We start from the raw sequence: 27,943 nt of genomic DNA on the forward strand, positions 1-27,943 counted from the left end.
CGAATTAATTGTAAAGGTTTTGTTCTAAAATGATGAAAAAGAAACCCTTATGCTGAGAGTAAACTGTCCGTCCTTAGCACCTAACTATTATTCAACAGCAAGGAGCAGTTCATCAATGATCCGTCCGGCTGATCAAACGACCATACAAAAGACAGGTCGTTTTAAGTGGTGCGCATTTTTGAACTTTTCTGGGCCGCGAACCCTCAATGCGCGAGTCCGACTTGCACAAGCCGGGTTTCTTTCTTTGTAGGGTTAAGAATGATAAGAAATTTTTCCTTCCACGTAATTATTGTAAACAAAGACTTATTTTTCATACAAAAATATTTTAAAGTCAGTTACATTCCATTCCATCGTTAAAAATAATATGACAACTACTGTCATGTTTCATTTGAGTGAAACGAAACGTTACTAATTCTTTTAACGCGCACCTTGCATGGTGGTGTGGTGCATGTGGTAGTATTTTAGGATATTCGTGAGTAATGTCTGTTGTAAAGAAAAAGAAGCATGTGTCGAAAAAGAACAAGAAAGCATGGCGAAAGTATTGCGATATACGTGACGTTGAAGAGTTTCTAGAGGACCAGCGCTTAGAGGAAAGACTTGGGTGAGGTTATGTTGACATCATTGGTTGCTCGAATAAAATATTTTGCCATGAGAATAAACGGCTATAATAATTAGCTTAATAAGGAAAGTGAACTGAAATTAACGGATAATATTAGATACTTGAGTTTTTTGAGTTCTTGAGTCTAGAAATTTAGCCACCATGTTGTTACTTGTATGTTCTGAGCCTTTCTCAAAGTGAGATTACAAACTGTATTTCATTACAGAAAATTTGAGACAAAGCCTGATAGTGAGCTGTTTGTTGTTGACACTGAGGGGGACTCTAAAGTTAAAGATGTAGAAGAGAAACCATTGAATGCTAAGCAGAAGAAGAGAAAAACGCTCCCTGCTACACCTAAGTGCTTCGAAGTCTTACTACCAACTTCCAAGGTATAATGAGAATATGTTTATTATCTTTATTATTTATTATGAAAGGTTTCTGACTAAAGATAAAATAACATGAATTTATAAAAATGAAAAACTTACACAAACAAAATAATTATTAATAAATGTGGAAGTAAAGTTGTTGTTGTTAATAAGTGAGTGATTTTATCATCCTAATTTTCATGTTCAGTCTACAACTGTGAATTTGAAATAACTTAACAACATACTTTAGAATATATTCTTAATTTATTATTCACTATTTTCAGGTTCCAGATCCCAATGCAAACCGCAACCATGTCAACCCAGTGGGATCCAAACGTACAGCACTCAGTAAATTGACGAACAAACGCCGTTTTGAAAAGGGAGTGTTGCAGAAAAAAGTGGAAGTTGCTCAGAAAAACAGAAAATTAGCTATAGAAAAAAAGAGAAAAGCAAAACAGACCAGGCAAAATTTTAATTTGGATCTTTGGGGTAATGATTGTGAGTATAAGTTGTATATTTTCTGCTTTGCTTTACTATGATAATGCTATTGGGAACTTTGAAGACAAAATTGAGAACTGACAGGAATGCTTAGCATTTGTTTTTTTTTTACCAGTGCCAGAAACCAAAGGCATTCCTGCCTCATTATGTGATGAGTTCATTTCGCCTGAAGCTCAGTTGCATAATGTACTGCCTGATAGGAGACTCAGGCCAAAACCTCCACTTGCAAAGACTGTTGTGACCAGATCAGCTGTGGAAGCACCACATCCAGGAGTTAGCTACAATCCTTCATTCAAGGTATATTCTTTTTCAATACCAATTTATTTCATCCGAAGATGCATCATTTACCTTTCTAACAAGTAAATGTTTTTTTTATGTCTTTAGGAACATCAAGAATTATTGCAAGAAGTTGTACAACATGAGCAGAAGATGATGAAACGTGAAGCCCATTTGCACCGGGTCACTACTGGAATGTTTAGCAAAGTCACTCAACAGCAGAAAGAAGTGAGTATTACAATATTAAATATGTTTAATACCATTTGAAGCAATGTTGATTTGACTCGTCAAATTAATTTCAATGATAGTATAAGTACACAAAATCAAATAAACTATTGTCAAAATATTACAGAACCAATGGCGTGAAGAAATGAGTGTAGGTTTACCACAGCCACATAACCCCACAAACGATGAACCAGAATCAGACACGGACAACGAATACAAGGCTGTCAACCCTCCTGTTAAGAACAAGAAAAAAGATCATAAAGCTAGGAGGAAACAGCGCGAGAGGCTGGATGAACTAGAGCGCATCAAAAGAGAAAAGATAGATAAAAAGAAAATTACTGATCTTTACAGGTTTGTACTTGATTTTTGTTTTGAGTTTGTACTTCATTATTCAGCTTTAATTTTGCCTATACCCAACAGTAGTGGGACATATATGATCTTAACCTCTCATTTGCCCAGATACCAGACACAATAAATTTTACATAGTGTCTGGTCGAGATCTGCGTTCCGGCATTCAAAAGTTTAAGGTCCAAAGTCCTTTTAAAATACCCTATTTTTTGCCACTGGAGGTTACAGGCTGTTGCTATTTTTATATATGTATATAGGATGACATCACATTTACATAGCAAAAGCGAAATTTTACTATGAACCTGTAACATTATAACCATGCCTATTAGTATACAAGGACAAGGCTTGGATAATGAAATGTATACAGACAGACATCCTACAAACATGTTATTGCTCTTGTTGAATTCACTGCTGCCTAACTGATTGTTATATTATAAAGTTTGGAACTTTTGTATGAGATAGAGACCCAGGTCTTGCCCCTAGATCCTATCCTTTATTTACTTACTAAAAGACATTAATAACGCTCTACCCAACAAAGTGATTATGTGAATCAAAAGAATACTTCTCTCCTAAATATAGTATGTTTCACAAAATCAATCTATGGTTGATTGAAGAAAGATAAAAATCTTTGCGTAAGACATATAAAACGTTAAATATTGGGAGTGCTTTGCGTGGCTATTGCGAATAATTGCTCAAAACAGATACGAATTTATAGTCTTATCTAAACCACAGATCCCGTCGATCATATTATTATAATTGGTGGTTCCAAATAGTGTCACCGACGCCACCGTCAAATAGACACGTTATAACAGTGAGGTGCCTCGTTACGTTCTTATTCGCACGCCCATTAAACCTTAAAGTGACAGTATACTTTACGATATTTTTTTGATATTTGCATAGACCCCATATAACACATAGACAACCAAACTTTGTAAACAAGATCCGCGGCGCATCTTCTTACAAGTGACTGCGTGTAACGACACTGTAAAACCGATATTGCACTTTAACAGCCATAACTTCTTGATTTTATGGAACGAACGAACTATACGTTTTTACAAGACTGTTCAGACGCTTTTTTAGAAAAATTCCTTAGCGAATGTGAGTCTATTTATTTATATTTGTATGAAACTGTGCATCTAGCGAATAAAATCTTAGTCTATGACGGATCCACACTAATATTATAAATGCGAAAGTAACTGTCTATCTTTTCACCAATTTAAATGAAATTTGGTATGGAGATAATTAGGCTCAGGGAAGAACTTATAAAGTTTAATAATAATAAACTGCCTATATACGTCCCACTGCTAGGCACAGGCCTCCCCTCAATCAACCGGAGGGGGTATGGAGCATACTCCACCACGCTGCTCCACTGCGGGTTGGTGGAGGTTTTTTTACGGCTAATAGCCGGGACCAACGGCTTAACGTGCCCTCCGAAGCACGGAATCATCTTACTTTTTCGGACAATCAGGTGATTCAAGCCTGGAAAGTCCTTACCAAACAAAGGACAGTCTCACAAAGTGATTTCGACAATGTCCCCGTCGGGAATCGAACCCGGACCTCCAGATCGTGAGCCTAACGTTCTAACCACTAGACCACGGAGGCTGTCGTATATAGTTTATCCAGTACATAATAAAAAATACGTGGCGCATGCGATTCCACGCTGACGGTGACACGGGCGTTTTTTCTTCCCCTGGTACCTACTATGGTGCGTAGTACTACGGAAAGAAAATTCTACCTATGGTACTACTGGCATTTAGTAAAATATATTCTTAGGCATGTAAGCAAGAGCACCGCGATTTGTCTTAAAACTGAAGTCGTTTATTTAACATTGTCAGCGCACTGCGAATTTTAGAATTAAGCTATGTTCAAGTATAGAAGTTAAAAATGTTTCTCAATATTAATATTCTTTATGTAGTCTTTACGTGTGAGGAAGCTGACTGATTATTATTCGAACATCTAGTAAAAATAGTAAACATCATATTCGCATGCAAAACTTTTCACTTATGTATTTGATGCGTAAAAAGGTACCAGGTGTCCACATTTCATAGTAACTTACGTTATTGTCTATCTTGTATATTTATATTTCCATGTTTAAATTACGACCTCTGACAATAAAATACAATTTTAGATTACGAAAAATTAAATCGTCAATAAAGAAAAAGGAAGAGCTTAATGAGAAACTCCGGTCTAAGCGCGTGTCCAAGAAGGCAGAAGAAGCGAAGACTTCAGTGCCTGTGCTCAACGCGCATAAGCCGCCGCGCAAGGAACCAGAGTTCGTTGACCCTAAGCAGTTGACTGGAGATCTGAGACACGTCTCTTCCACCAGTAAGTTTTTATTACTCTATTAGAGTTCTAAGATTAAGTCTATAATAGTCTATATCCATGTATTCAACCTTTTAATTCGGCCATATACGGTAAGTTAGGAAACAAATAGGTCCTTAATATTGTAGTTACACACATTACTGTGTGGATGTGGATGCTCAGTGTAGACGCAAAAAACTGCCTTCATTGGCATGTCGTCTTTTATAAACCTTATTGAAGCTGCAATATTTTGGGTTGAATCCACATCTGGCAGCACGGAACCGCAATTTCCTATGCTTCTATCCTGTTCTGTCACTCAGGACAGTTATTTGCTAGAGTGAGATGATACGACCGCACGCGGCGGAATCGATGAGGCAGTAGAAATACGGTTGCTGTTTTGCTGTAGCAAATAACGGTTCTGAGTGACAACAGGATATAAGCATAGGAAACTTCGATGTGGTGCGGCTAGATAGATGTAATTCAACCCTTATACGTAAATAGGTTTTATGGCTGATGAGGAGTGTCTGTATATACTATACGTCTTTGGGGATACACACTTTATTACGTAGCGGCCGGTCTATGCTGGATTGGCAGCGATTAAAAGCGGAACACATTCAATATAGCTACATATTATTATCTTCCCGTGCATGTCGTAAAAACCTACTGAGGGATTGTATATTTTCTAACATGATGGACCATTGTTTGATCGAGGGTGACCACCTGTCACTACACAGTGCGTCATAAGCATCTTAGCATCCAACCATTCATATTCAAAATATGAAGGATTGACATTATGTATGCATGTTTTTTCGTATTTCCAGCAAATCTCCTTCGTGACCGCTACGAGTCTCTACAACGACGCGGAGCTGTGGCGGCCTCTAAACTTATGATGAAGAAGAAGAGGAAGCTCAAGAGCTACTTCAAGGCAGGCCACAAGGTCACAGAGCAGGAGATAGAACGGTACACTACCCGCAGTGCCGGCAAGAAGTAAGCATTTGTAGACACGCCTTTAATAAAATTCTTAACTGCAGCACTTATATAGTTTTATTTATTTCTTTAAGTGTAAGGTTTCCATAATTTCCAATATATTTGTCAAATGGTCGTAAGTTATTTTTTCTGAACATTATGTTCATAACTTTCAGTAAAACTCAAGCGTACTTTATAAAAAAAAATATTTAATATAAAATGTTTCCCTATCATATATTACATCTACAAGTAGGCTACTTACAATTACTTTACAATAAAATCAATTGGCAGTGTAACAATATGATAAAACTAAATACAAATAAAGTAGGTAACTCAGTATGTTATTACAGCTATTTTCCATTTCATGAGAAAATATTGCAGGCTTTTATACTAAGCGGTAAGTCTTTAAGAACTAGTTTCAATAACAACGTAATAAGTTAACTAATTGTAAAAGTAATAAGTATTGTTGATTTCTTGATTTTGATACCAGTAATAACAAGTGTTTAAACAACGTTCAAGTATACTTAACCCATTTGTATATAAGATATATGTTTGTATATAGAATATACAAATGCATCTAATTTCAATTACAATTATGACGTTACTTAATAACATAATGGCTTAAAATTTTGCAAGTCCCAAATAGCTAACTATAAAATCACATTTACAATGTCAATTATTTATATTTAGGGTTTGTACTGAGCAAAACAACCCCTAAATATAAAATTTTAAATTCATTAATTTACATGTAGTGATGTCAACCCCACCGCGCTGCAATCGTGTAAAGCGATCGTAATAACTCGAGCGCCCTCGTGTCGGCGGAGGTCTTGAGGTCGGAGCCCTGCGCCGCGGTCCTGGCTTCGGCTTTAGGACTATCGACAATCACCTCCTTAGTTACGGTAGGCTCGGTGGTTGTACTTCTAGTTAAAAATTTCTTAGCGCCTCTACGGAAATTCGTTGTTAATTTAGGACTTTGCGTGGTTGAAGCTGTCTCCAGTATTTCGCTTTGTTTAATATTTTCCGGTGTAGATGGGTTCGATAAAGAATTTACAGCGCTGGGGTCGATATTCAAACTTTTTCCTCTTCTGTCGGTTTGTCGTCCTCTGATTTCTTGTCTGTCTAAAACCTTATCGGTTCTCCTTTGGGTATCGCTTGTTTTAGTAATTTCGTAATCCGCAACTGTCGTTGGAATATCTGTGATCCCCTCCTCTTTAGCAATTTCATCCATATCCTTTTGTGACACTGCCATAAGTGCTTCTAATAACGCCTTTTTGGAGGCCTCAGCTGTAGTGTTATGGTCGTCATCGCATGTCTGTACTAGGAGAAGTATTAGTCTTCTTACTGTTTTTGATTTCGTTTTCTTCATCACGTTCATGAGTTTCTCGGTCGTCGTGGCGTTCATACCTCCCATTATTTCCTTTGCTTTTTCAACCACAGTGTCAGTTATAGTCGTTAAGTCCTGGGCAGCTTCAGTAGACGTAGGATCGCGGAGCAATCTACTCAGTCTGTCGTCATTTTTGTTTCCCGGTGTGGTCAGTTCAATGGCATCAGAAGACGAGAAAATTGGTTCACTTGTTGTTCCTGTGTATTCAGAAGAAACGGTAGTTGCTGTATTTGTCCAGCTGTGGGTTTGTTTGGCGTGCTCCTGTGCCGAGGGGCTCAGATTGTCATTTAAGGTGATCGGATCAATTACAGTACTTTGCCAATTTTCATAAGTACTGGGCCATTGGAATTGATAAGTAGTTTTATCACTATCTGGGGATGTAAACGAACTACTAGAGATGGGTGCCGCTGTAGTAAGTGCCTCGGAATAAATCGTAGTAGGTTGGGTGGTTTGCACAGTGGTGGTATCGAAATCTGGAAGAGTTGGCGCTTCCAATTCCTCTGAAGGTTTCTTCACGGTTGTTTTGTTGTCTTCGTAACTGATTTGTTTTCCTTGGCGTAAGTTATTACTTTGAGGTGTTACAAACGATTGACTATGCGCTCGTTGCAATTCCTCTTCATTTTCTAATTCTACACTGTCTGTTTCAGTAAAATACACTGCGGTAGTGATCGGTAAAGCGGTAGTAGTTCTAATCTTCTTACTTTCGAATATATTTCCGTGCGCGTTAGTTACGGATGTGGTATCGGCTGCGTCGATTCCCCAAGCAGTAGGTAAATTCGTTGCTTCAATATATTCATTCAAAGGTTTAGCATTTGTTGGATTAACTTCAATACCATAAGGTGAGTTATTAGGCAGCACAGTGTTGTTTTGGAAACCACCATATTTAGGAATGTATGCTGATTCAGTAGCGCCGTATGTATCATTGTAGTTATTCGCAAGAGTGTTAACATTTGCAGCGACAGTATTTGTGTAAGGAATGGGTGTTGTTGATATTTCTTTAGGTGTTGAAGGGGATGTATATGATGCTGATATTCTTCCGCAGCATCTAAAAGGATTGGCTGCTGTAGTTGAGCGAGCCGTTGTATAAGGAGCCTCCGTTATTCTAGGAGTCGTCGTGTATTCTTCAGAAAAGGATGGATAATCAGTACCGATGTTTATAGATTTTGCGTCTCTTAATGAAGCTAATGCAGGTCTTGCTTTATTATCATCTGAGAACCCTAAAATTTCATCATCATCTTCATTAATTGTCGTTGTTGGCTCTGTATTGTAAGGATCTTCAGTAGTAGTCAACATATCACCAAAAGAGGGATGTGTAGGCCTTATGTCGGATAGAACCTTTCTGAATTGTACAGGATCTTGAAGATAAGCAGAGAGAGCGTGTGTAAACACTTGTGCCAATTCTCTAATTTGAGGCGAAGTTGCTAGAGGGTTTTGACTTTGTTGTACTGACAAATCATCTGCAAGTTCGTTATACGTTCCATTGGGATCTAATTTGATATCTTCGAGTAATTCAGAGTTATCTGTGCCGTGTCCAAACAGATTACTGTATTTATTGATCGTATGACGACTGAACAAAGCTGGTAATCCGTCATCTATGTTTTCATATTCATCAAAAACATTGGTGGTTGTTTCCGTTTCTGGCGCTGGTGTAGTAGCAGACAAATTGTCTAAAGCTGTTGCATAATATATAGCGAGCGTGTGCAGAGTTTTAGGAGTCAAAGAAGGTGGAACAACCAGGCCAGGTCTGTTGGGTAAATCACCGTAGAATTTTTCCGTAATCGTGGTGGGGGCAGTCGGTTCGGTAGCCCCGAAAGTATCCAAATTTAATTTTCTCATAAGTCTTTCTCTCCTTTCGTGATAAGAAGGCTCCGTTGTAACCTGGGGGAGCTGATTAGTCGTGGAGTAAACGTCGAATCTGTCAGACGATGCGGTTTCAGTGAAATACGTATTATCAGGTCTAGTTGTGTGTGGTATTTTGGTAGCAGATTCGAATGTGTCCTTAGTTTCAATAGTGATTCTGTTATCTGTCTTCTCTTTCCTAGTATAAATGTCACTTCTTTCAGTGGGATGTACAAACCTTTCTGTAGTCGTGGTTAATGTCTTATTTTTTTCTTTTTCAAGAAAATCTTTTAATAGAGATACACCAGGCCTAGTGTACGGCTCACGTCTTTCGTTGATGGTGCTGGAGTAACTCTTAGTATACGGCACCAAGGATGGTCGCTTTGTCGTAGATTCCTGAGCAACTAGATTCTTGTCTCTTATGTCGTACAGCGTAGTTAGAGTAGGACTGCTTTTGGTTTTGCTCAATCTAGCTGTAAGATTCGGAGTGTATACTGGGTATGGCCGGTAGTTTTTGTTATAATCTTGTAAATATTGTCTGTTATTATTGTTTGCAAAAGAAGCGGATTCTGCAGCGACTTGCATTTCTTTAATGCTATTGTAATCAATAGGCGTTGGTGTTGTAGTCCGGTATGAGGAAGCTTCAGTGTACGTTGGCAAAGTTGGCCGAGGAGTGTTTCCAAAGTTGTTAGCTATCAGTTGTACCAAATTCTTTCTTCTCTTTTCGAAAGCTGTTGTAGCTTGAGTCCTTTGTGTGGTATAGAAGTTGCTGTCAGCTGTAAACAAGGATTGGAAGCTTCTAGAAGTAGCTTTCGCGTTGGATGGATCATTCTGAAGTCTTTGCCTGTGCCTCAAAAGTCTCTCGGTGGTGCTCGGTACAGTGGTTGGTGCTTTTCTGGTCTCCGGACGAATGTTGGTATCAGCTCCGATTTGCTGTAGGTCTGAATTCTTGGAGAGGCTTTGAGTGACCTTGTGTGTTTTTCTTTGTTCGCTGGAGTAGTATTCGGCACTCGATTCGTAGAGTGCGGGAGCGGAGGCGCAGTCCACCTTGAACCACCAGTCACAGATGAGGTGCGACTGGCTGAAGATGGTGCCGTTTGGACACAGGAACGATATTTTGCGGGACGTGTCGCAGATATGGAATACCTGAAAATAACGACGGAGTGTGTTACAATTTAATAAATAAATATAGCTATCCAAAATCAACGACTTATGACCGCTTACCACAGAAATATTGTCGGGCGTGACTTTTATGAGTTTGTACTTTATTTTTATAGGTATCAAAAAATCGAAACACTTCGGAAGTTTTGTTCAACAAAACATGAATTTAATTAATTAAAAACCTTATAATACGATTAAATTATAATTACATTTGTAATTTAAATTAATTACACGTATTTAATATTTTTCTGTTGATCGTTACGAAACATAAACTAGGTGATTCGATATTTTCGATGATAAGTGATATTTAGTGTTGGTAAAATAGTTGACATAGTCACCTGGCAGTCGGTCTCCAAGTCAGCATAGTATCCGGTCGGCACGTTCTTGCAATTGAACCCTGTGTTGGGGATGTTTGGGAACGCCGGGAAGTCCACGCCCGCTTTTCCGATAACGCCTGAAAATATTGACACCATTAAACAGGGGTATATTGCTTGTTCCGTTTGTTTGAATTTTCATGGAATATCGTTAGAAACATGGCCTAAATTAAACGACTTCTATAAAAGCGAAATGTCCGAGACAACGCATCATTCGCCGTTTAGGCAGGATTAAAAGTATTTTTATAACAGTTAAGTTTACTTTCGAATAGCTAACAATGCTAAGATCTTTGTCACTATAGTCATATACGTAATACACTTCGCCCAATTTTACTATTTTGGTAGTTACTACTAGTAGTCATCGGCAGGCAAACCACATATAACATGTGTGGTGTTACAAATTGCTAATATATTCTGGACATTGAGTAATAACCTTGATGCTCCACAACGTCGAGGTCCGGTTGGCTGTCGGCCGGGATGAGGCGTTTGACCAGGGCCTTGCCCTCAGTGTACGACTCGAAGCCGGCTGCGCCCATCGCCTGCGCCAGCGCCTGCAGGCTCTCCGCGCTCGGTGACGGCAGGTACAGGTCCGAACGAGCCGTCTGCTGAAAGATAAAACAATTTACACATTATTATGTGTTTTAATTAAAACAATTTACATTAACAAGTCGGCTAGTGCGCGGCCTATACGCAAGGACAACCCTATAGGCCGCGCAAGCAAAATCTTAACAATACACAAGTATTGTTAGGCTTCCACCTAAGTCGTATGATATTTATCTACGTAGACAGCATTCGCTGTGCCTATTGCTCGAAATCCTATTTGAGCAACCCCTGCAGACCCCGTTGGATTCGCTTTCTCTCAAGTCACGCTACTCAACTAGATAGGTTTGTGTTAGGGAAAGGTTATCTCTCTAGATACGCATTATGCTTTTCTTGTTTGCAATATAAACTTATTAATAAGGAAAACATTAATGCTGAAGCCGATTGTACCTTTCGACGCTGAGGTGTTCTCCGGTTGCCTTCACAAGGACCTGCAAAGAAAATTATTTTAATAAACAATATTATGTATATGAAACTACATATAATAATGTAGTAATTAACTCACGGAGTAGTATCAGATAAACAATTTAACAATAAGTATTGAGTGTGCTGAATCGAGTTATCAATGTCAACCTGCGGTCCTTATGAATAATTTATGGTCTGAATTTAACAATGGGACCTGTTTGAGCTTTCTAATAATGTGAACTTAATGGACATAAGCCGTTAGAGACCTCTCACATTAATATTTGAACTTACATTTCCGGTCATTTGAAAGCTTGTTTAATGTAAACATGGCCCTTATAACGATCAAAGTTAAGAATTATTCATTGAATTTAGAAAAAAAATAGGGCGGCGACATAACTATCTTTTTGAGATGCAATTAGTGACTTGACTCAATCAAAATCCCCTATATCATTATCCACCAAGCAAAGTCCTAGGTACCTAATGCGAATTATCTATCTCTCATAGTTGTTAGAATATTGTCTTCGTCATAACAGCGTTACGATATGTAATAATGAACAAAGGAGGATGACAATGATAGTGTGGAAGGTGAAAGTATCGACTTGTGATCGATGTTTCAACTGCTGCAAACTCTGTGGTGACTAAATAGTTATGTAGTATTTAGTTCCGGGTTACCGCCAAGATAAATCGATAGCAATTATTGTAAATTGCTTGTTATGACTACGTTTATCTCCCATCAATTATATTCTACTCATCTGTATTTTACATGTTCTCGTAATGTTTACTTAAACTTCACATGTAACATGTACGAACTTTACTTGGTTAATGGAACTTCTTACGACCCAGTGATCGATGAACATAATCGATTTATACCTCGATGTCTGATTGACATACTATTCACTGTGAGACGTGTCGACATTATCTAAGTTTCAAATGAGATAAATACAATTTATGGCGCATTTGCGCAACACTCGCTTTCCCCGAGCCTGCGAGCACGAGCGCGCCTGCGCTGATCTGATAAATATAAAATAATAAAATTAGTACCTCGAACCCTCGATTGTTTATTGTTTGTCCGACTATCAGCTGTAAAATGCCCGCAAGTCATAAATTCCTAATGCATCCTGATAGGCCAGATGATATAATTCGTATAATATTCATGTATGATACACGATTTAAAAGGAATTGATTAATGTGTGAGAAAATTATCGTTTCCAATAAAGTTACTCGACAGCACCACATGATCAGGTAACGAAAAGTCCAGAGTACATTTTATGTAACTTATCGTAGACTAGGAAGTGCTATATCTAATCTTTTGACTTAGGAGTACTTCTTACATACGCTACATGTCATCTACCTACATATCTAAGTTATATCCCTAATTATTATTTTATAAAGTTATTAATTATTAGTATACCTATATAGGTGCTGAGTTCAGAAGACACCTAAATTGAATTTTACAATTATTGAGCGAATTTAAGAATAATCCGGACGAATGAAATAGGCATCTCGTTGGGATTCAACCCGATTGATACTGGTTGTCAACTTAATTTTGCCGGGAAACCTGGATCCATCGGGCCTACGTTAAATTTTTTAAAGGGTTGTTTTAATTTCTGTCTAAAATTGGCGTGTGTTCCATAAATGTTCATCCGGTCAACTACGTATTTCTTGGATTACAAAATGACTGATATTATAACTTTAAATTATGGTGTGTCTGCATGAATCAGCAGCAATGTGTAGTACCTTAACTTTATTAGGTATATGTCAATCTATTCTAGAGCTTTTCTTAAAACTCTTGTCTTATTTTATTAGCTACTGCAACATGTTTCGATAGACTTATTCAGATTAAATATCGATTGAATTCTCCAATAAACGGTGTCGTAACTACGATAGTCCGGTATGAAGATCGCCTATTTCGAGAGCACAAGCAAGTTATCCTACTTACATCCTCAATAAGTAACTCATAAATGCAAAGCCGCAGACCGCACGAACGATGTCAGTTGGTTCCTCTATTACTAGGCAATGTTCAGTTTCTCATATTATGCAACTTACGCCATCTTGAAAAAATAATTATGAAACACTTCATCAAACTAGGCAAGTCTGATTAAGAATATCTAGTAAAGTAGATAAGTATAATTAGCAATACGTTAAAGATCTACATCTTAATTAAGTTCCTTAAGTACCTATGTTACAAAGGGCAGGTGTCAACTTTTGAGTTGGGCAACGAATAATGAATCATCAATATATGACGAAGGACCTACTTGTATTATTGCACTATTCGGTTTGATGCACTATTTATTTCTCGGTGGACGCGTGAAGGCAGAAATTTTACTGTTAAAGTTAGAAATTGTGTACTGAATAGTAGTCCGGCCAGGGAGCATCACTCATTATCAATGGGTAGGGTTAAAAAGTTGACTTTGAAGCAGATGACGCTCTATATAATCGAGTTTATACCGCAAGGTCGTTGCTTGTAAGCGGAATATGTCTATCGTACCTTTACACGATGATTGGCCATTTAACATTTGACGCTGGGTGTTGACATGCAAATTGTTCTCATCAAACAACGCACATACACTGACCTTTCATACGAGTGGCGTTAAGCAGAAGTGTTGTCATAGAACCGCCATAGAATGACAAATTGATCACGCGAGGGTAACAAGCGCCGCACGCGACACCAGGCCAGGGGTCAACAGTTTTCCTCCGTCAATTCATTGTATAGCCAATAATCAAATTACTTTTGATTCGTGTCTGAGTAAAGGGGTTAATGACGTTTGATGTGGTGTAATATGAAGAGAATGACGACGTTTAATGATAGGCCTTCAATGCATCCTGAGAGCGATGATTCATAAGTTAATTTTTGTTTTACCTCTATCTGTACGATATATGAGGAGCTCAGTGTCTGCGATTGTTGAAGTTAAGCAACTTTCGCAAAGGCCGGTCATAGGATGGGTGACCACAAAAAAAAGTTTTCATCTCGAGCTCCTCCATGCTTCGGTAGGCACGTTAAGCCGTTGCTCCCAGCTGCATTAGCAGTCGTTAATAACCACCAATCCGCACTGGGTCCGCGTGGTGGTTTAAGGCCCGATCTCCCTATCCATCCATAGGGAAGGTCCGTGACCCAGCAGTGGGGTCGTTAATGGGCTTGATGATGTACGATATACGTGACATTGTAAGTACTCTCGTGATAGGTGGTGAGCCGTATCGCCGCCATTCGTGCAAGTCCTGTACTGGCGCTCCCCGTTTCAGTGACTCATAAATTGTAAATCATTGTCAATCTAAGAAACTTTAAACATTACTACGACAACAAGTAATGAGAGTACTATCAGAAAAGCGCGTTAGGAAACTTAGCGCCCAGGGTTGCTCAATCCAAGACAACGTTACACTTATTTCAAAACAAACAATCCTGACATTTCCCACTCCATGATAAGTATAGAGTCTAAGACCTACCGAAAACACTTATTTCAAAGCTGATTCTAGTTAGTCTGCGGCAATTTACAGGCCTTAGTGTCCGAGCGAGTCTAAATTGGTTAAAATAACAATTTCGCAGTCGATAACACTATAGAATTCAATACTTACTTAACTATTGTTCGAAACAATTACCTACCTATATTTTCATTTAAAAACTATAACACAAGTTTTCTTTATTTTGAATGTCTCCAAAAAATCTTTGAAAGTATCGTATAAAAAGAAATATGGTGTAAAAGAAGATGTAAGTATGTAGTGACCAAAATTGAGAAGGGAATGTTAAGATGGTTGACACGTGCAGCAGATGAAGGATAATAAGATTACGAAAAAGTATAAGGCGAAGGTTGTTGGTAAAGCTGACAGAGGAAGCCTTATATTTAGCAAATTGGGGATGTCCTTAAAAATGTTTAGTACGACCGACGCGCATGAATAAAACGATTGAAGAATGTGGAGGAAGTAAGAGAAGTAGGTACGTCAGGATCAAAGCAAATGGAATTTCATATACTCTGCTTACCCCGGTTGAAGATAGGCAAAAGAAAAAAATAATTAACTAAATAAAATATCAAAAGTTTCTAGAAGCATTTCAATTCATTGCTGGTAGTAAAGTTTTAATCTCAGAAATCAGAATAATTTATTCAACTAGGTAATTACTATTATAGACAAACTGGTTGAAGGTCAATTTAACATTTTTGAATCTACGTCATTTCGCAATGTGTTATTTGGTTATGGCTGAGTAGAAATGACAAGAAACTGCAATAGCAACACATCTTCTAAATCAAGGTAGGTATATTATTACGTATTACAAGTTATTTAATAAGTAAATAGAGGAACATATTTAATACCAGGCATTTCATTTAGGTAATCTAATCTTACAATAAGCTTTTTTTCACAAAGTAGGCTCCACATGAGCTTTAAATTTATTTTCTGACAAATTCAATATAATCTCTGGTATTTTATTGTAAAAAGTATACATAACCCCATAATGATGAATTAATTTTGGATAGCAAATTTATTTTTGTTCCTTGTATTGTATGTATGTCTTTCACAGTTTCCCTCCTGCTTGCGATCACTACATCGGCATAAAACTTCTAATTTTGCAAGTTTCCGTTGTTTTAAAACTTGTGTAACTTCGGTGCTTTAATGTACCTGCTACAGTGTCCGTTATGAAATCAATGATAGGTACCTACTGTAAAAAATCTTATGATACTACCACAAATAACTACGTGTGTTCTGTGATATTAAATGTAGGTAAGTACTTTTAATATTATGTTCTATTAACTTTAAGGTTATACTTCGCACAAGTGGGTACGATGTAGAATGAACAATGATGATTTAAGAAAAGATAATTATATAAGGATCTCAATTCACTCTGAGGTCAATTGTGCTTGTAATCTTGCAGGAGTAAAACTTTAAAGCGAAGGCTAGGTATATAAAAGGTTGCTTACTTATGGTGAGCAAAACAAGCAGTACTGCAGCTTGTGCGATCATGATTAGCGATGACTCTCCCCACTTTCGCCGCATTGCGATCTGAAACAAAATAAAAAATGCATCATTAATAATAGCGGTATCAATTACTTTGTCAGTCGCACGCTCACACTACTGTTCAGGTTTATTGAAGAATAGCGAGATGGTTCACGATAACAAAAAGTACTTTATACGAGTATACTGCTGCTTATTTATTAATGATTATCACGTACTCTGCGGTGAAGGAAAACATCGTGAGGAAACCCACATTCCCGAGAAATGCATTTTCGGAGGTATGTGACCTAACCTGTATTGGACTGATTTTCTCTTCGCGGGTTGGAAGGTCAGACAGGCAGTCGCTTCTGTAAAAAACCAGACCTATCAAATCTTCAGGTTAGGTAAGCGGACCGAGTGAAAAATAAAACGGGATAATGCTAGGCAGATGATGATGACTGCTGCTTATTAATTCCCGACGACCCGATTATCCCGACGACCCGATTACTCTACCCATAGAGGCGGCCAATCAGCTCGCGACACCAAACACTTCAGAACCCCGATATCAACCCCGCCGGCGTGGTCGACGATTTCCCTCATTCAGCGCTTATCGCTATCGACCTACTAGGGTCGATTAATCCTTTCAAATATCCTTCCTCTCATACGCCCTGAGCCGAGGTTCGCGCCCAACTGGGCACCCTCAGGCCTGTTGTCTTAAACGATGTACCTTGTGAGAGCCTTCAGCGCTCCCCATTTGTCCGGCCAAGTAGTTAATGCCATCTGCGGCAAATCTACAATAAGTCACGTCAAAAACAAATGCTGCTTAACATCTATGTTTCATCAAGAAATATCTTTAAAAGCATTATTACGAAAGCTCAGAAATAATAATGTTAAGTATATCTATAATATTGACGCATATGTTTTAGAGAAAGCGGAATAGTCGGTGTGAAGAAAAGCATTATTGTGAAGTGAATAGTTATAGTGGTTATCGGTACATCTCGCTGGTTCATTGCACTCAGTCTGAAGCTTACAGGCAATCGCAGCACATCCACACAAAACATGCATCCGGTTGAAGAAGACATTTCACACAGCAGTCGTCACGAAGCGCGCGCGCACGCCTAGCGCCATCTGCGATCTACGCACGTTTCATTATATAGGAGGATAATAACACTGTCACTTCATATTTATAGCTGCAGCAGATTACAATAGCTGTCGCCCGCTAATTGTGATGCAATCGAAGTATTTTAATGGAACATTAACGAATCAAAAATTCTGGAGACAGTATGTGTACTTAGGTAATTTACGATAAACCTAGTTAGCGTGTTACATAAATTTACAAGCCGCTTAAATATTATTTCAAGACATCCTGCAACGTGTGGAGTTGCAGAAAGTCCTCGCGCATGCGCATTGCCGGAAATCAGCCACGACAACATGGCCGCGCTTCCTGTCGCCATTGTCGTCGCAGCATGTCGCAGTATCCAATTAATAATACTTGCTTTGCGTCTTGTACGACTTTCTCTGGTGACATTTGAACTTCCATAGACATTTCCCTCTAGCCTCCGAGCTGTTTTACGATCTAGTATATTAAATGCACCGTCCATATATATATATATATATGTAACTATCCATAATTTTATAAATATTTCTTACGTAGGTAGGTATTCATAATGCTAAGCTGTAACTTTCACACAGCTTAGTCAAAGTTCAACAAGAGTAGAGCAAACAGTAGCTTTTGTAATCGAAGCATCAACAACCTGCTGTTATAAAACAAAGCATCGAAAATGGCCACTGAATAATTACATGCAAATATGAAGACTGAAACTGTGGTCTAAGGAATAAACGTGAAGCGTTCATTACATAATGATAGAGGAAGAATGATTCTATTGAATAAATCAGCATTAAAAGTGCGGGGAACTCTTAAGTAAGGAAACGATTATTTCAATAGCTTAACTTTGTAATTGGCCGTTCCTACCTACCTGTGAAAATATATGTACATTCTCATTATTAGTAAATAACATCCCATTTGCACAGTGAAGCTCAAATAAGCTCCTACAGATCAACGGCTTGCCAAACAGATTACAGTGGCAGCAATAAAGCAATTTTGCACTTTGTCTTTTCTCTTGTACCGCGCCTTGCAGGTGACTTCCTACTCGCGAATCCCAGGGACTATCGCTCGAAGATCGCTTGCGAAACCGGCGAGCGTTTTCGTCGACTCTTCCCATGCATTAACCGCCTTTCGTTCGTCACGAGCGCTCGATTCGAATACGATTGTGGGAGATCGCCACACCGCGATAGTAGGGCGGACTCGACGTGATTGTCATTCTGTTTTGATTGGCTAATTGCCGCTCCGATAGTTCAGAGGTCGCTTCCAATGATACACTAAAAATTAGAGGGTTCCGGCGCTCTTACGATACACGTATCTCATGGATTCGGAAACATGGTTCACTTTCATCGCAATCGCAATTATCCTTAATTCACTTATTGTCAAAGAAACAATGACAGCTTATGACTCGTAAAATGAATGGTAACATCTTATTAGAAGAGATTTGATTCTATTGATGGCTGATACAATCGTAGACGGGCATATAAGTACCAACGAGGGTATACTTATTAGTAATTATAGCTGTCCGTTGCACTTCTGAGGTTGGAAGTGGTATATGTCTACTTACATTTAGGGTACTTATTTGATTTAATACAATTCGTTTTGTGTTATACCTAATTGCAACACTGAGATTGAGGTAACATTTTGTACGGTAGGTAAACAGATGTACCTGCCATACAAAACATAAAAAATCGATCTTATGTTCGACTAGCTTTTCGACCGCGTTTCCGTCCACGTGGACGTCCATTAAGTTTTCTGCACAATTTTCTCATTGTTTCTTTCCATAACAAACTAAAAAGTAGGTAGGTATAAGAAAAGTTGGATTGGACTGAGAAGGATGATTTAGCTCATTAGTATCAAGTGGAATTTTCCGTCGCAAAAGTATGGAACGGAAAATAATTTCGTGATTTTCCGACATGAAAATCCACTTGATATCATAGTGTCATGTCAGTAAAACCCTTTATATGATGATAATGGCTAAGTTTTAGATGATGGTTTACGAATCTCCGGTTAGAAGTTAGGAGACAATACAGTTAAAGCATGTCGTGCGATTAAAAATACAATGCAGTGAACAGATTTGCGCAACTGGCAGCCAAAAGCAGCTGAACATCTGATAACATTATTCTCTACAATCGGTATTTTGATTTACGTAAACAACACGATAGTAATTTTCTAGGATCGGTCGGAGGTGCATTATTGCTCGAGAATATCATCATCATCAGCCCATTAACGTCCCCACTGCTGGGGCACGGGCCTTCCCTAGGGATGGATAGGGAGATCGGGCCTTAAACCATCACGCGGGCCCAGTGCGGATTGATGGTTATTAACGACTGCTAATGCAGCCGGGACCAACGGCTTAACGTGTCTTCCGAAGCACGGAGGAGCTCGAGATGAAAACTTTTTTTTGTGATCACTCATCCTATGACCGGCCTTTGCGAAAGTTGCTTAACTTCAACAATCGCAGACCGAGCGCGTTTACCGCTGCGCCACCGAGCTCGAGAATATATCGTAATTTTATTTATTGGTCATAAAATAAATAAATACCTGAAAATAGTGTTCTGGAAGCCTACTTACCTAGATCGGGTTTACGGGCATGTATGTTTTAACATGCTTAAGTATCTGGTACTTCCTTCAGGTTGGAAGGTTAGGTGGTGGTCGCATCTTTAAACAACCGATGTCTACTCTTAATTTCATCGAAAGAAAATTCTGGAAGAATCGTTATAAAAGCTAAAATAAAGAATAAATATATTTATCTTTATTTAAAGTAAAAAAAAAAATGTTTTGACTTGACTTATTGTAGATTTGCCACAGATAGCATTCACTACTTGGCTGGACAAATGGGGAGCGCTGAGGGTTCTCACCCGGTACAAAATTTAAGACAACAGGCCTGAGGGTGCCCAGTTAGGCGCGAACCTCGGCTCAGGGCGCCGTCTGAGAGAAAGAATATTTGAAAGAATTAATCGACTCTACTGGGTCGACAGAGATAAGCGCTGAATGAGGGAAAACGACCACGCCGGCGGGGTTGGTATCGGGGTTCTGAAGAAATAAAAAGTAAATACATAAATATTAATAATTAAACGGCTACATCTACGGCATAGATAGAGTAAGGAATAACCTACAGCTAACAGAAAGCTCGGTGACGTGTGGGTACTTACTTTATCTTACGATGGATGTACCTCTAAATACCCCAATTGGGACATAGTCGTATAGTTTATAAATGTTAAGCGTTTTCCTGGTTACCTGTTACTACTACATAATCTGACATTAGTAGAATTCGTTTGTCTTTGGAAACCAATAGGAACCAAAATTGCCTGCAAAAGACTTGGCTCTGACTGCACATTCATGAGGAGTCTGATTCTAAGTTATCGTTAAATTAAACCCAACTAATTACGAAATAGCTAATTAGCATAAAAACAGGTTTAACAGAGTGTCAAGGTGATTTGGAGGCTTTGTATTTATATAGTTTTCTTTTGCCAAATGAGCGGATGAACATAGGTCAGTACCTATCTAGACGTAAATGGCTTAGTTGCAGGCAATCGCGTTCCAAGGACGTGTGACATGCAAGCTCCAACAAGAGCGACTAATGATACTACACTGTTACAAAGTTGCGATAATATACTTCTTATAAAGCTATTTCATATTAGGTATATCCTTTAACAATTTCAAAACTTCATGATTCTTTGATGATCTTGTTAAGAAAAAAAGATCACTAGCCACAATTGAATTAGTAAGTATGTTCTTAGAGATCTCACAATCCCGTTGCGGTGTCAAGATTAAATGATCAAAAAATGGTAGGTGTTGATATGACTAAACTGTAATTAATATGCCATAAGTCCGTATGTTTCTTTGATATCTCATATGACGTACTTAAATGAGTTCCAAGTGACATTGCGAAAAGACTTTAAACGCTCTTACAAGAGCTTAACATCTGTTAATATTTTTATATGTGTGTACAATAGTTAGCCACCCTGAACTGTGGTTTGCGCAAGATAAATAGAGTCGATTTTGACGAACAATGGTAAGATGACGAGATTCTACCAAAGGTTTCGTCCAACGGCTATTTTACAGCGCGATGCCTTCAGAATGAACGGTCAGGCCTTGAGAAGGTCAGCCATAAGCATCTCTCAAGGGTATAATGCTTTAACCCAAGATATAATCAGCGTTTTCATTTTAAGTACTTGAATTGTTTCTGGTAATTTTAAGTTACTCAGATCGAATCATTATAATCACACGCCATGTGATTTTTAAAGTTTCTAAATTTGCAACAAAAATTGCTTAGAAAAAAGATGCCACGTAAGTAGTTTTCATTTCAGTGGTCATCCAAACATTGTGTTTTATCAGTGTGGGCATATGGCTGAGTGAGTGATAGGTGAGAAGTATCTCACACAATCATCTCAACTCACCTACTGACGAGAGAGACTCGTCTACTGACGAGTGACATGAGTAGTACAGAAGGTATAGAATATAGAAGGGATACATAGACAAATGATAGATTGAGTGGAGGAGTGTGAATGAGTTAGAGAGTGTTAGAAGGAGTGACTGAGAAGATAGACGATGGCGGACGGTAGACGATGGTGGTGAAAATTTTTGGACTAGGAGAAAAATAAAAGAAGTGTTTGAACCGTACTTGAACTGTTTAACTGAGCAAACCCAAATCCCACATAAATTACAGCATTTTCTGAGTCTAGTGTTTATTTTCATGAGTGTGCAGTTAAATTGCACTTGGAGCAATCTATCATGTTGTCTTCACATGAGATCGCTCCAATAAAACGTTGTAGGGGAGCGTGAAATCACTCCGCGTACAATGGTGCGGACACCGGCCGCCCTCCGCGGGAACAATGAATAATGGTGTGTTGGCAATACCCCGCCGCCGATTTGTACAAACAAATTGTTGCACTTAGTGCTGTTTTGGTCCGTGGATTTGATTGCTAGTTTAAATAATTACTTTTTATTGAAATCGCAGTAAAGATTCCACAGAATCCACAGCTCGTGATCGTCCTGTACGATTCGTCGCCAATGTTAACTTTTGCAATCCTTTCACAAAACGTACCTAAAGTAGACATTTGCGGAATGTGCCTAATTGTGTTAAATATATTTTAATAATGACTACACGAATCTGTATTATGTGGTCTATGTACAATAGTCTTTTATTTATCATGTTAATGGGACTGGCTTCCTTTCTCGGCTTGACCTATCGTACGTCGGAATTGTTTCCGTTGATACTTGGCCTAATAAACCGCATCACAGCCTTGACCCTGATGTTCTTGTGTCTTCATCACATCACACCTACCTCTATTCATAACCTTTTAATTCAAGTCAATAAAACTGGTAACCATTGTTTTCCCACCACTTTGTTTCGGATATTAGGGAGCAGTTCGGAAGCCGTTATAAGAGCGGATATTACAACATCTCTCATTTTGGTCTGCATGTGGCGCCTTTGAAAATATATACAATTTTAATTTATTGCTGTATTGTTTGTTTGTCTTTGACCTTGATATTGCATGCGCTAATATAACTACTTACTTATATCCGGCGCTACACCATTTATAAGAACCCCGGAATAAACGGGATAAACTAAGTATCTCAATAGCAAAACAATTTATCTACTTACTTACTTATACACTTTAATATGTTTTTTAAATCTGCTTTATTTTAATCACAAAAACAAGTTTTCTAGTGTAGTATTAGGTTTATGTAAATTATACGCGGATGAGTCATTTTATTAACTATAAAACGCCTGTAAGTACCGGGTTAAACCTAACTCTAATACAGGAGAGAATGTATGGTCGGTGAAAATGGCGCGTCCCGGAGTAGCGCGCACTTACTTAGATATTGTTGTATGAACCGGTTGAAAGCTTGAACCCGGGGTCAAGAGCCCGCTTTTGCCTCTAATTTACTCCACCATTACCCGCCGCTACCAGAGGTGTCATTACCTATTCGTGGATCTACCGCAAACTACCTTGAGCATAGCCAACAGACAATAGGATTCAGAAGTTTTGCAACAAAAATAACGCTTCTGACTTTTTGTTGGACACATATCGTCTTATTAGATTTCGTTTAAAAAATCTGTCGTTTTGTGTATAAAATTATACTCACAAAACTCACTAAAATTTAAAATTTAAATTTCACTTTTCTGCTGGCATGCCCTTCCTGTACCTTTTCCATAATTTCGTATTCAGTTAGATTTCTCCTCACGCCGTGCCGTCCGCGGCTACTAGCTACTTCTTTAGGTATCTACACTGTATACCTATACATAACACCCAGTCAGGACCTCAAGGCGGAACATCACTCTCTCTTTACGAAGATTATAGCTTTAATGTCGTTCATATGCTACACATATACGATCGTAATAATACATCTATTCATAAAATTGTTATGTATTTGAACTTTCTAGATACTATCACACACAATATTACATTTGGTGCTCTGTACCGCCCGGAGTGCTCCGAAAATGACTTGCAAAACAATGTTTATGAAGTGAAAGACTATTTTCAGTGCACTAACATAAGAGTTTGCGTGCAAAAATCTTGAGATACCTAATGCTTTTTCATAAAAGTGCATATTCTACTGCGCAGTGACATCTTCTATTACGCGATTACGTGCGACACTCGTTCGTTATTATGTTGGATTACAACATAACGCAACGAGAGTCAATTAAATGATTTCTGAATCGATTTCTCGGTTGGGCGACTCCCGCGCATCCCAGCTAGATCGCGGTGAAAGTGAACGAGTGGTATAAGTCATAAGACAGCAATCGGTGATAGTAACAGTAAATACATAAAATTCACTGGAATACCTAATATCTTCGGTACACTCAGAAAACATTTGCAAGAGGTACGTCTTACGATAAAACCAGTAGTTATTTAAGTCTTCTAATTGGAATGAATGGTAGTAAATTCGGATATAGTGTATCACTTGAGCCGTGCGCCAGCGTATGATCATCTCTGCGCTCGCGCACGCAACCGCTACTTAGGTTAGCGCACGCTGAGGCATGTGCGCTATGCAATAACGTCATTACGTATCGTTAGCATTGCTATTGATCGATAAATCTACATCGATAAAACCAGTCTTGCTACGCAGCCACTGATTTTATCGAAAATTACGTCACATTCATCATCATTATTTTCGCAAGTTGCTATCAAGCTTATATTTCTGTAGAAACCCTTAAAATTACAGTATTTATGGCCAATTAACCTACGATTTATTTGGCTATCTACCATTAATTTGATTGAAGGAGTTATCTTCGGGCCAATTTAATAAGTAATGAAATCGTGTTTAAAGGGAAATAATTATACGGAACAATTTCACACGTATCAAAGAAGAGGGTTTGCGGTAAGTAAATGGTAAATAGATCACGTTGTCTCCCAGCAGTGAGAGTATTACGGCACGCATGCGTAACAGATGCTATCTGACAATGTGGGGACCATTATGTACTTGCATTGTTGTACTGATAGCCTATTTCACTCTCCACTTAGCTACATGTGCTGCTGACACATTTATGTGATTCCATTAAGGCATGCACACGGAAAGTTTAAGCGAAGCTTTGCAAAGCATTCTTGGCATGTCTAATTCATTTCTGCATGAAATGTGACGGAGACTCGTCGAATCTATCATAGCAGAATGTCTGTGTCTACAGACATCCATAGTCTTACGGATTTATAAAATCGTGATAAGTATGTCTCGTTCTTTTGTCTTTTTTGTCACTTTTTTGTGTCTATTATACACAATTTTTACTAAAGGCGAACTTCGTTTTCATCTCTAACCTGACCAGAGGGATTAAAATGGCGACATTGAAGCAATTCATCTAAGAAAGCAATATTGCTATTTGACATTTGTTTGCATTGCGCACTTACTTTTATATGCGCAAATCACATTTTTTTTAGATGAATTGCTTCGATATGGCCCGTTTAACACACCTGCACTCCTTAATATTAGATCTGGCTCGAAGGACCAAATATTAAGGACAACAACAAGACGTGTCACTTTGTTATAAATCCATAGTCAACAATATCAATTTAACAAATAATGAGTAATGAATACCTAAGTTGATATAATAAAACTGCCCGTGAAAGTAGATAGATAGTATTCGTATAACAATGAACAGGTAAAGAGAGTATGTACCTAAGCTTGGAACACACGATCAAACAATAAGTTGCCGTCACCAACAAGAAGGTTATTAGGTACTTTGTATAATGCATGCAGGAAGCAGCGTGTGAATGGAAAACACTTCTATGAACGTGTAAAATTAACTATCGTTAACGTGAATAAAACTAAATTGGCTTTTTGCTTTAATTTCGAGCTGTTTAATGATAAAATACGATAGTATTAAAGCGTAAGTACATGTAATAGCAATGATAGTAGACAAGTCTTGTGGTTTCCTGAAAAATATCGATACACGCACAAGACTACACTTATGATAATTTTCATGCATATGTGTCCGGTAATCTCCTGCTAACCATAAGTATCTATGTACACTACTTACTATGAAAAATATTTCGAGGAGGAAGTACAAATAGAAGAAGTATTCCCATTGATTATTTTAAGGAAAACTTCCTTGTGACGAATTTCGGAATATCTTCTTGTCCAAAATACCTCAGTGTCTCTAGACGAAAGTCTTTGACCAGTGCGTGTTGCCAGTGATGACCTACGGCAGTGAGACGTGGCCGCTTAGTATGGGTCTCGTGAGGAGGCTCGGTGTCGCTCAGCGGGCAATGGAGAGAGCTATGCTCGGTATTTCCCTGCTCGATCGAATCAGAAATGAGGAGATCCGTAAGAGAACGAAAGTCACCGACATAGCTCGAAGAATTGCAAAGCTGAAGTGGCAGTGGGCAGGACACATAGCGAGGAGAATCGATGGCCGCTGGGTCGGAAGGGTTCTGGAGTGGCGACCACATGTCGGACGACGCTCAGTGGGCAGGCCCGCTACAAGGTGGACCGACGATCTGGTGAAGGTCGCGGGAAGCCACTGGATACGGGCAGCGCAGGACCGATCGTAGTGGAGATCCTTGGGGGAGACCTATGCCCAGCCGTGGGCGTCGTACGGCTGATGATGATGATGATGACGAATTTCGATGTAAAAGTGAGTTAAGTAGTTTAACGAAAATTGCCTTTGATGTCAGTTGGTTATGAAGTATATGAATAAAATGAACATTCGAGGCCTTAACGTCTTCTTCTTCTATCGCGTGGGTTGCGAGGTGGAACACTCATCAAACCTGGTGTCAGGGTTACTATTGAGCCAAAGGCCCCTGACATGGCTCATGTAACGACTACTCATTTACATCAGTAAGTAGTAACCGGGACCAACGGCTTAACGTGCCTTCCGAAGCACGGATCATTTTACTTTCGGGCTATCAGGTGATCAGTCTGTAATGTCCTAACCAAACTAGGGACCACAAAGGCGCAAAGTAATTTTTGTGATATCTCCCCACCAGGAATCAAACCCAGGACCTCCGGATCGTGAGCCCAACGCTCAACCACTGGACCACGGAGGTCTTAAAATCGAACAGGAAATTGTATTGATAATGTGTTATTTCACCACAATCAAAACATTTACTTGGAGAATGAGTGGAATGATAATCTATCGCATACGATTATCATGACGATAGGCTCATATGCCGAGATTGCCCGATAAGTAGAGCGTCGTGTGCAGTGTGAAAGCAAGTGTGAGGCGTGATTGTTGTCATTATAACGTTTTCTGACACCTGCAGTTTAAATCGAGTCTACGAATACATAAAAAAATATTTTACTTTTATTTTATTTTCTTCGGAAAACCAACAGCAGCTCTGCGTATATAAGAATTTTGATAGTAATTAGTTGTAGCAATGGGAAGGTACAAAGGAGAGTTAAATCTAAGACGTCTACTATATAACATATACCTAACATAAGCAGTCTATATACGTCCCATTGCTAGGCACAGGCCACCCCTTAATCAACCGGAGGGGGTATAGAGCATACCCACGCTGCTCCACTGCGCGTTAGTGGAGTGTTTTACGGCTAATAGCCGGAACAAAAGGCTTGAGGTACCCGCCGAAGCACGGAATCATCTTACTTTTTTGGACAGGTGATTCAAGCCTGCAAATTTCTTACCGAACAAAGGAAAGTCTCACAAACTGACTTCGACAATGCCCCCATAGGGAATCGAACCTGGCCCTCCAGATTGTGAGCCTAACGCTTTAACCATTAGGCCACGGAGGCTGAGTGTGTGTGTACAAAAAATATATTTTTATAATTTTGTTTGACAACTAAATCTATAATTAATTATTTACGCTGAATAAGTGACTTTACGCTGAAACGCACGTAATTTCAGCGACGTGACTATTTCTAAGTATAGGTAGTTTTTATTTTAGGGTGGTATTAATAAATTAATCTCAGCTGAGACTGCCCTCAAGATCATGCTCAAGTCCCTGTTTTTATATAAGAACTGTCACATTGACAAGATCTTGACGGCAGTCCCGAAGCTGAGATTAGTTTATTAAAATGCTGAAACTTATCCACAACACTAATAATTTTATGTAATTTTATAATTTTATGTACTTAACCACCTATCTCTAAGTTTTATTGCGATAGTTTTAGTTTTCGTTTGAT

At 38.7% G+C, this 27,943-nt stretch overlaps 2 protein-coding genes across 6 annotated transcripts in view; one reads left to right on the top strand and one right to left on the bottom strand.

Moving 5' to 3' along the window:
- The first annotated feature begins 418 nt into the window (after positions 1-418).
- Positions 419-5,644, top strand: LOC126380460 (ribosome biogenesis protein NOP53). The gene is made up of 8 exons (XM_050029888.1): positions 419-601; positions 825-987; positions 1,248-1,461; positions 1,577-1,758; positions 1,846-1,965; positions 2,090-2,313; positions 4,439-4,635; positions 5,433-5,644. The coding sequence occupies exons 1-8, from the start codon at positions 480-482 to the stop codon at positions 5,600-5,602; spliced, it is 1,392 nt and encodes a 463-aa protein (XP_049885845.1). The 5' UTR covers positions 419-479; the 3' UTR covers positions 5,603-5,644.
- Positions 5,645-5,804: 160 nt separating this feature from the next.
- Positions 5,805-27,943, bottom strand: part of LOC126380444 (mucin-3A) — a 45,801-nt gene continuing 23,662 nt past the window's right edge. For 4 of the 5 annotated variants that reach the window (XM_050029853.1, XM_050029851.1, XM_050029854.1 and 1 more), the window contains exons 4-8: positions 16,245-16,326; positions 11,326-11,366; positions 10,769-10,940; positions 10,300-10,415; positions 5,805-9,946 (exon numbers count right to left, since the gene is read on the bottom strand). In XM_050029853.1, the coding sequence (XP_049885810.1) occupies positions 6,335-9,946; positions 10,300-10,415; positions 10,769-10,940; positions 11,326-11,366; positions 16,245-16,320 (4,017 nt within the window). In that variant the 5' untranslated portion in view covers positions 16,321-16,326 and the 3' untranslated portion in view covers positions 5,805-6,334. The remainder of the gene's footprint in view (positions 9,947-10,299; positions 10,416-10,768; positions 10,941-11,325; positions 11,367-16,244; positions 16,327-27,943) is intronic. The other variant, XM_050029856.1, reaches the window with a different exon arrangement.

Source organism: Pectinophora gossypiella, chromosome Z (genome assembly GCF_024362695.1).
Source record: "Pectinophora gossypiella chromosome Z, ilPecGoss1.1, whole genome shotgun sequence".
In the NCBI taxonomy this organism is placed as follows: domain Eukaryota; kingdom Metazoa; phylum Arthropoda; class Insecta; order Lepidoptera; family Gelechiidae; genus Pectinophora; species Pectinophora gossypiella.

Bases quoted from the DNA above. Each gene is read 5' to 3' on its own strand.
- LOC126380460 (XM_050029888.1), top strand. From the start codon at position 480: ATGTCTGTTGTAAAGAAAAAGAAGCATGTGTCGAAAAAGAACAAGAAA. The intron at 602-824 runs GTGAGGTTATGT...ATTTCATTACAG, and splicing joins CGCTTAGAGGAAAGACTTGG to AAAATTTGAGACAAAGCCTG. The intron at 988-1,247 runs GTATAATGAGAA...CACTATTTTCAG, and splicing joins TCTTACTACCAACTTCCAAG to GTTCCAGATCCCAATGCAAA.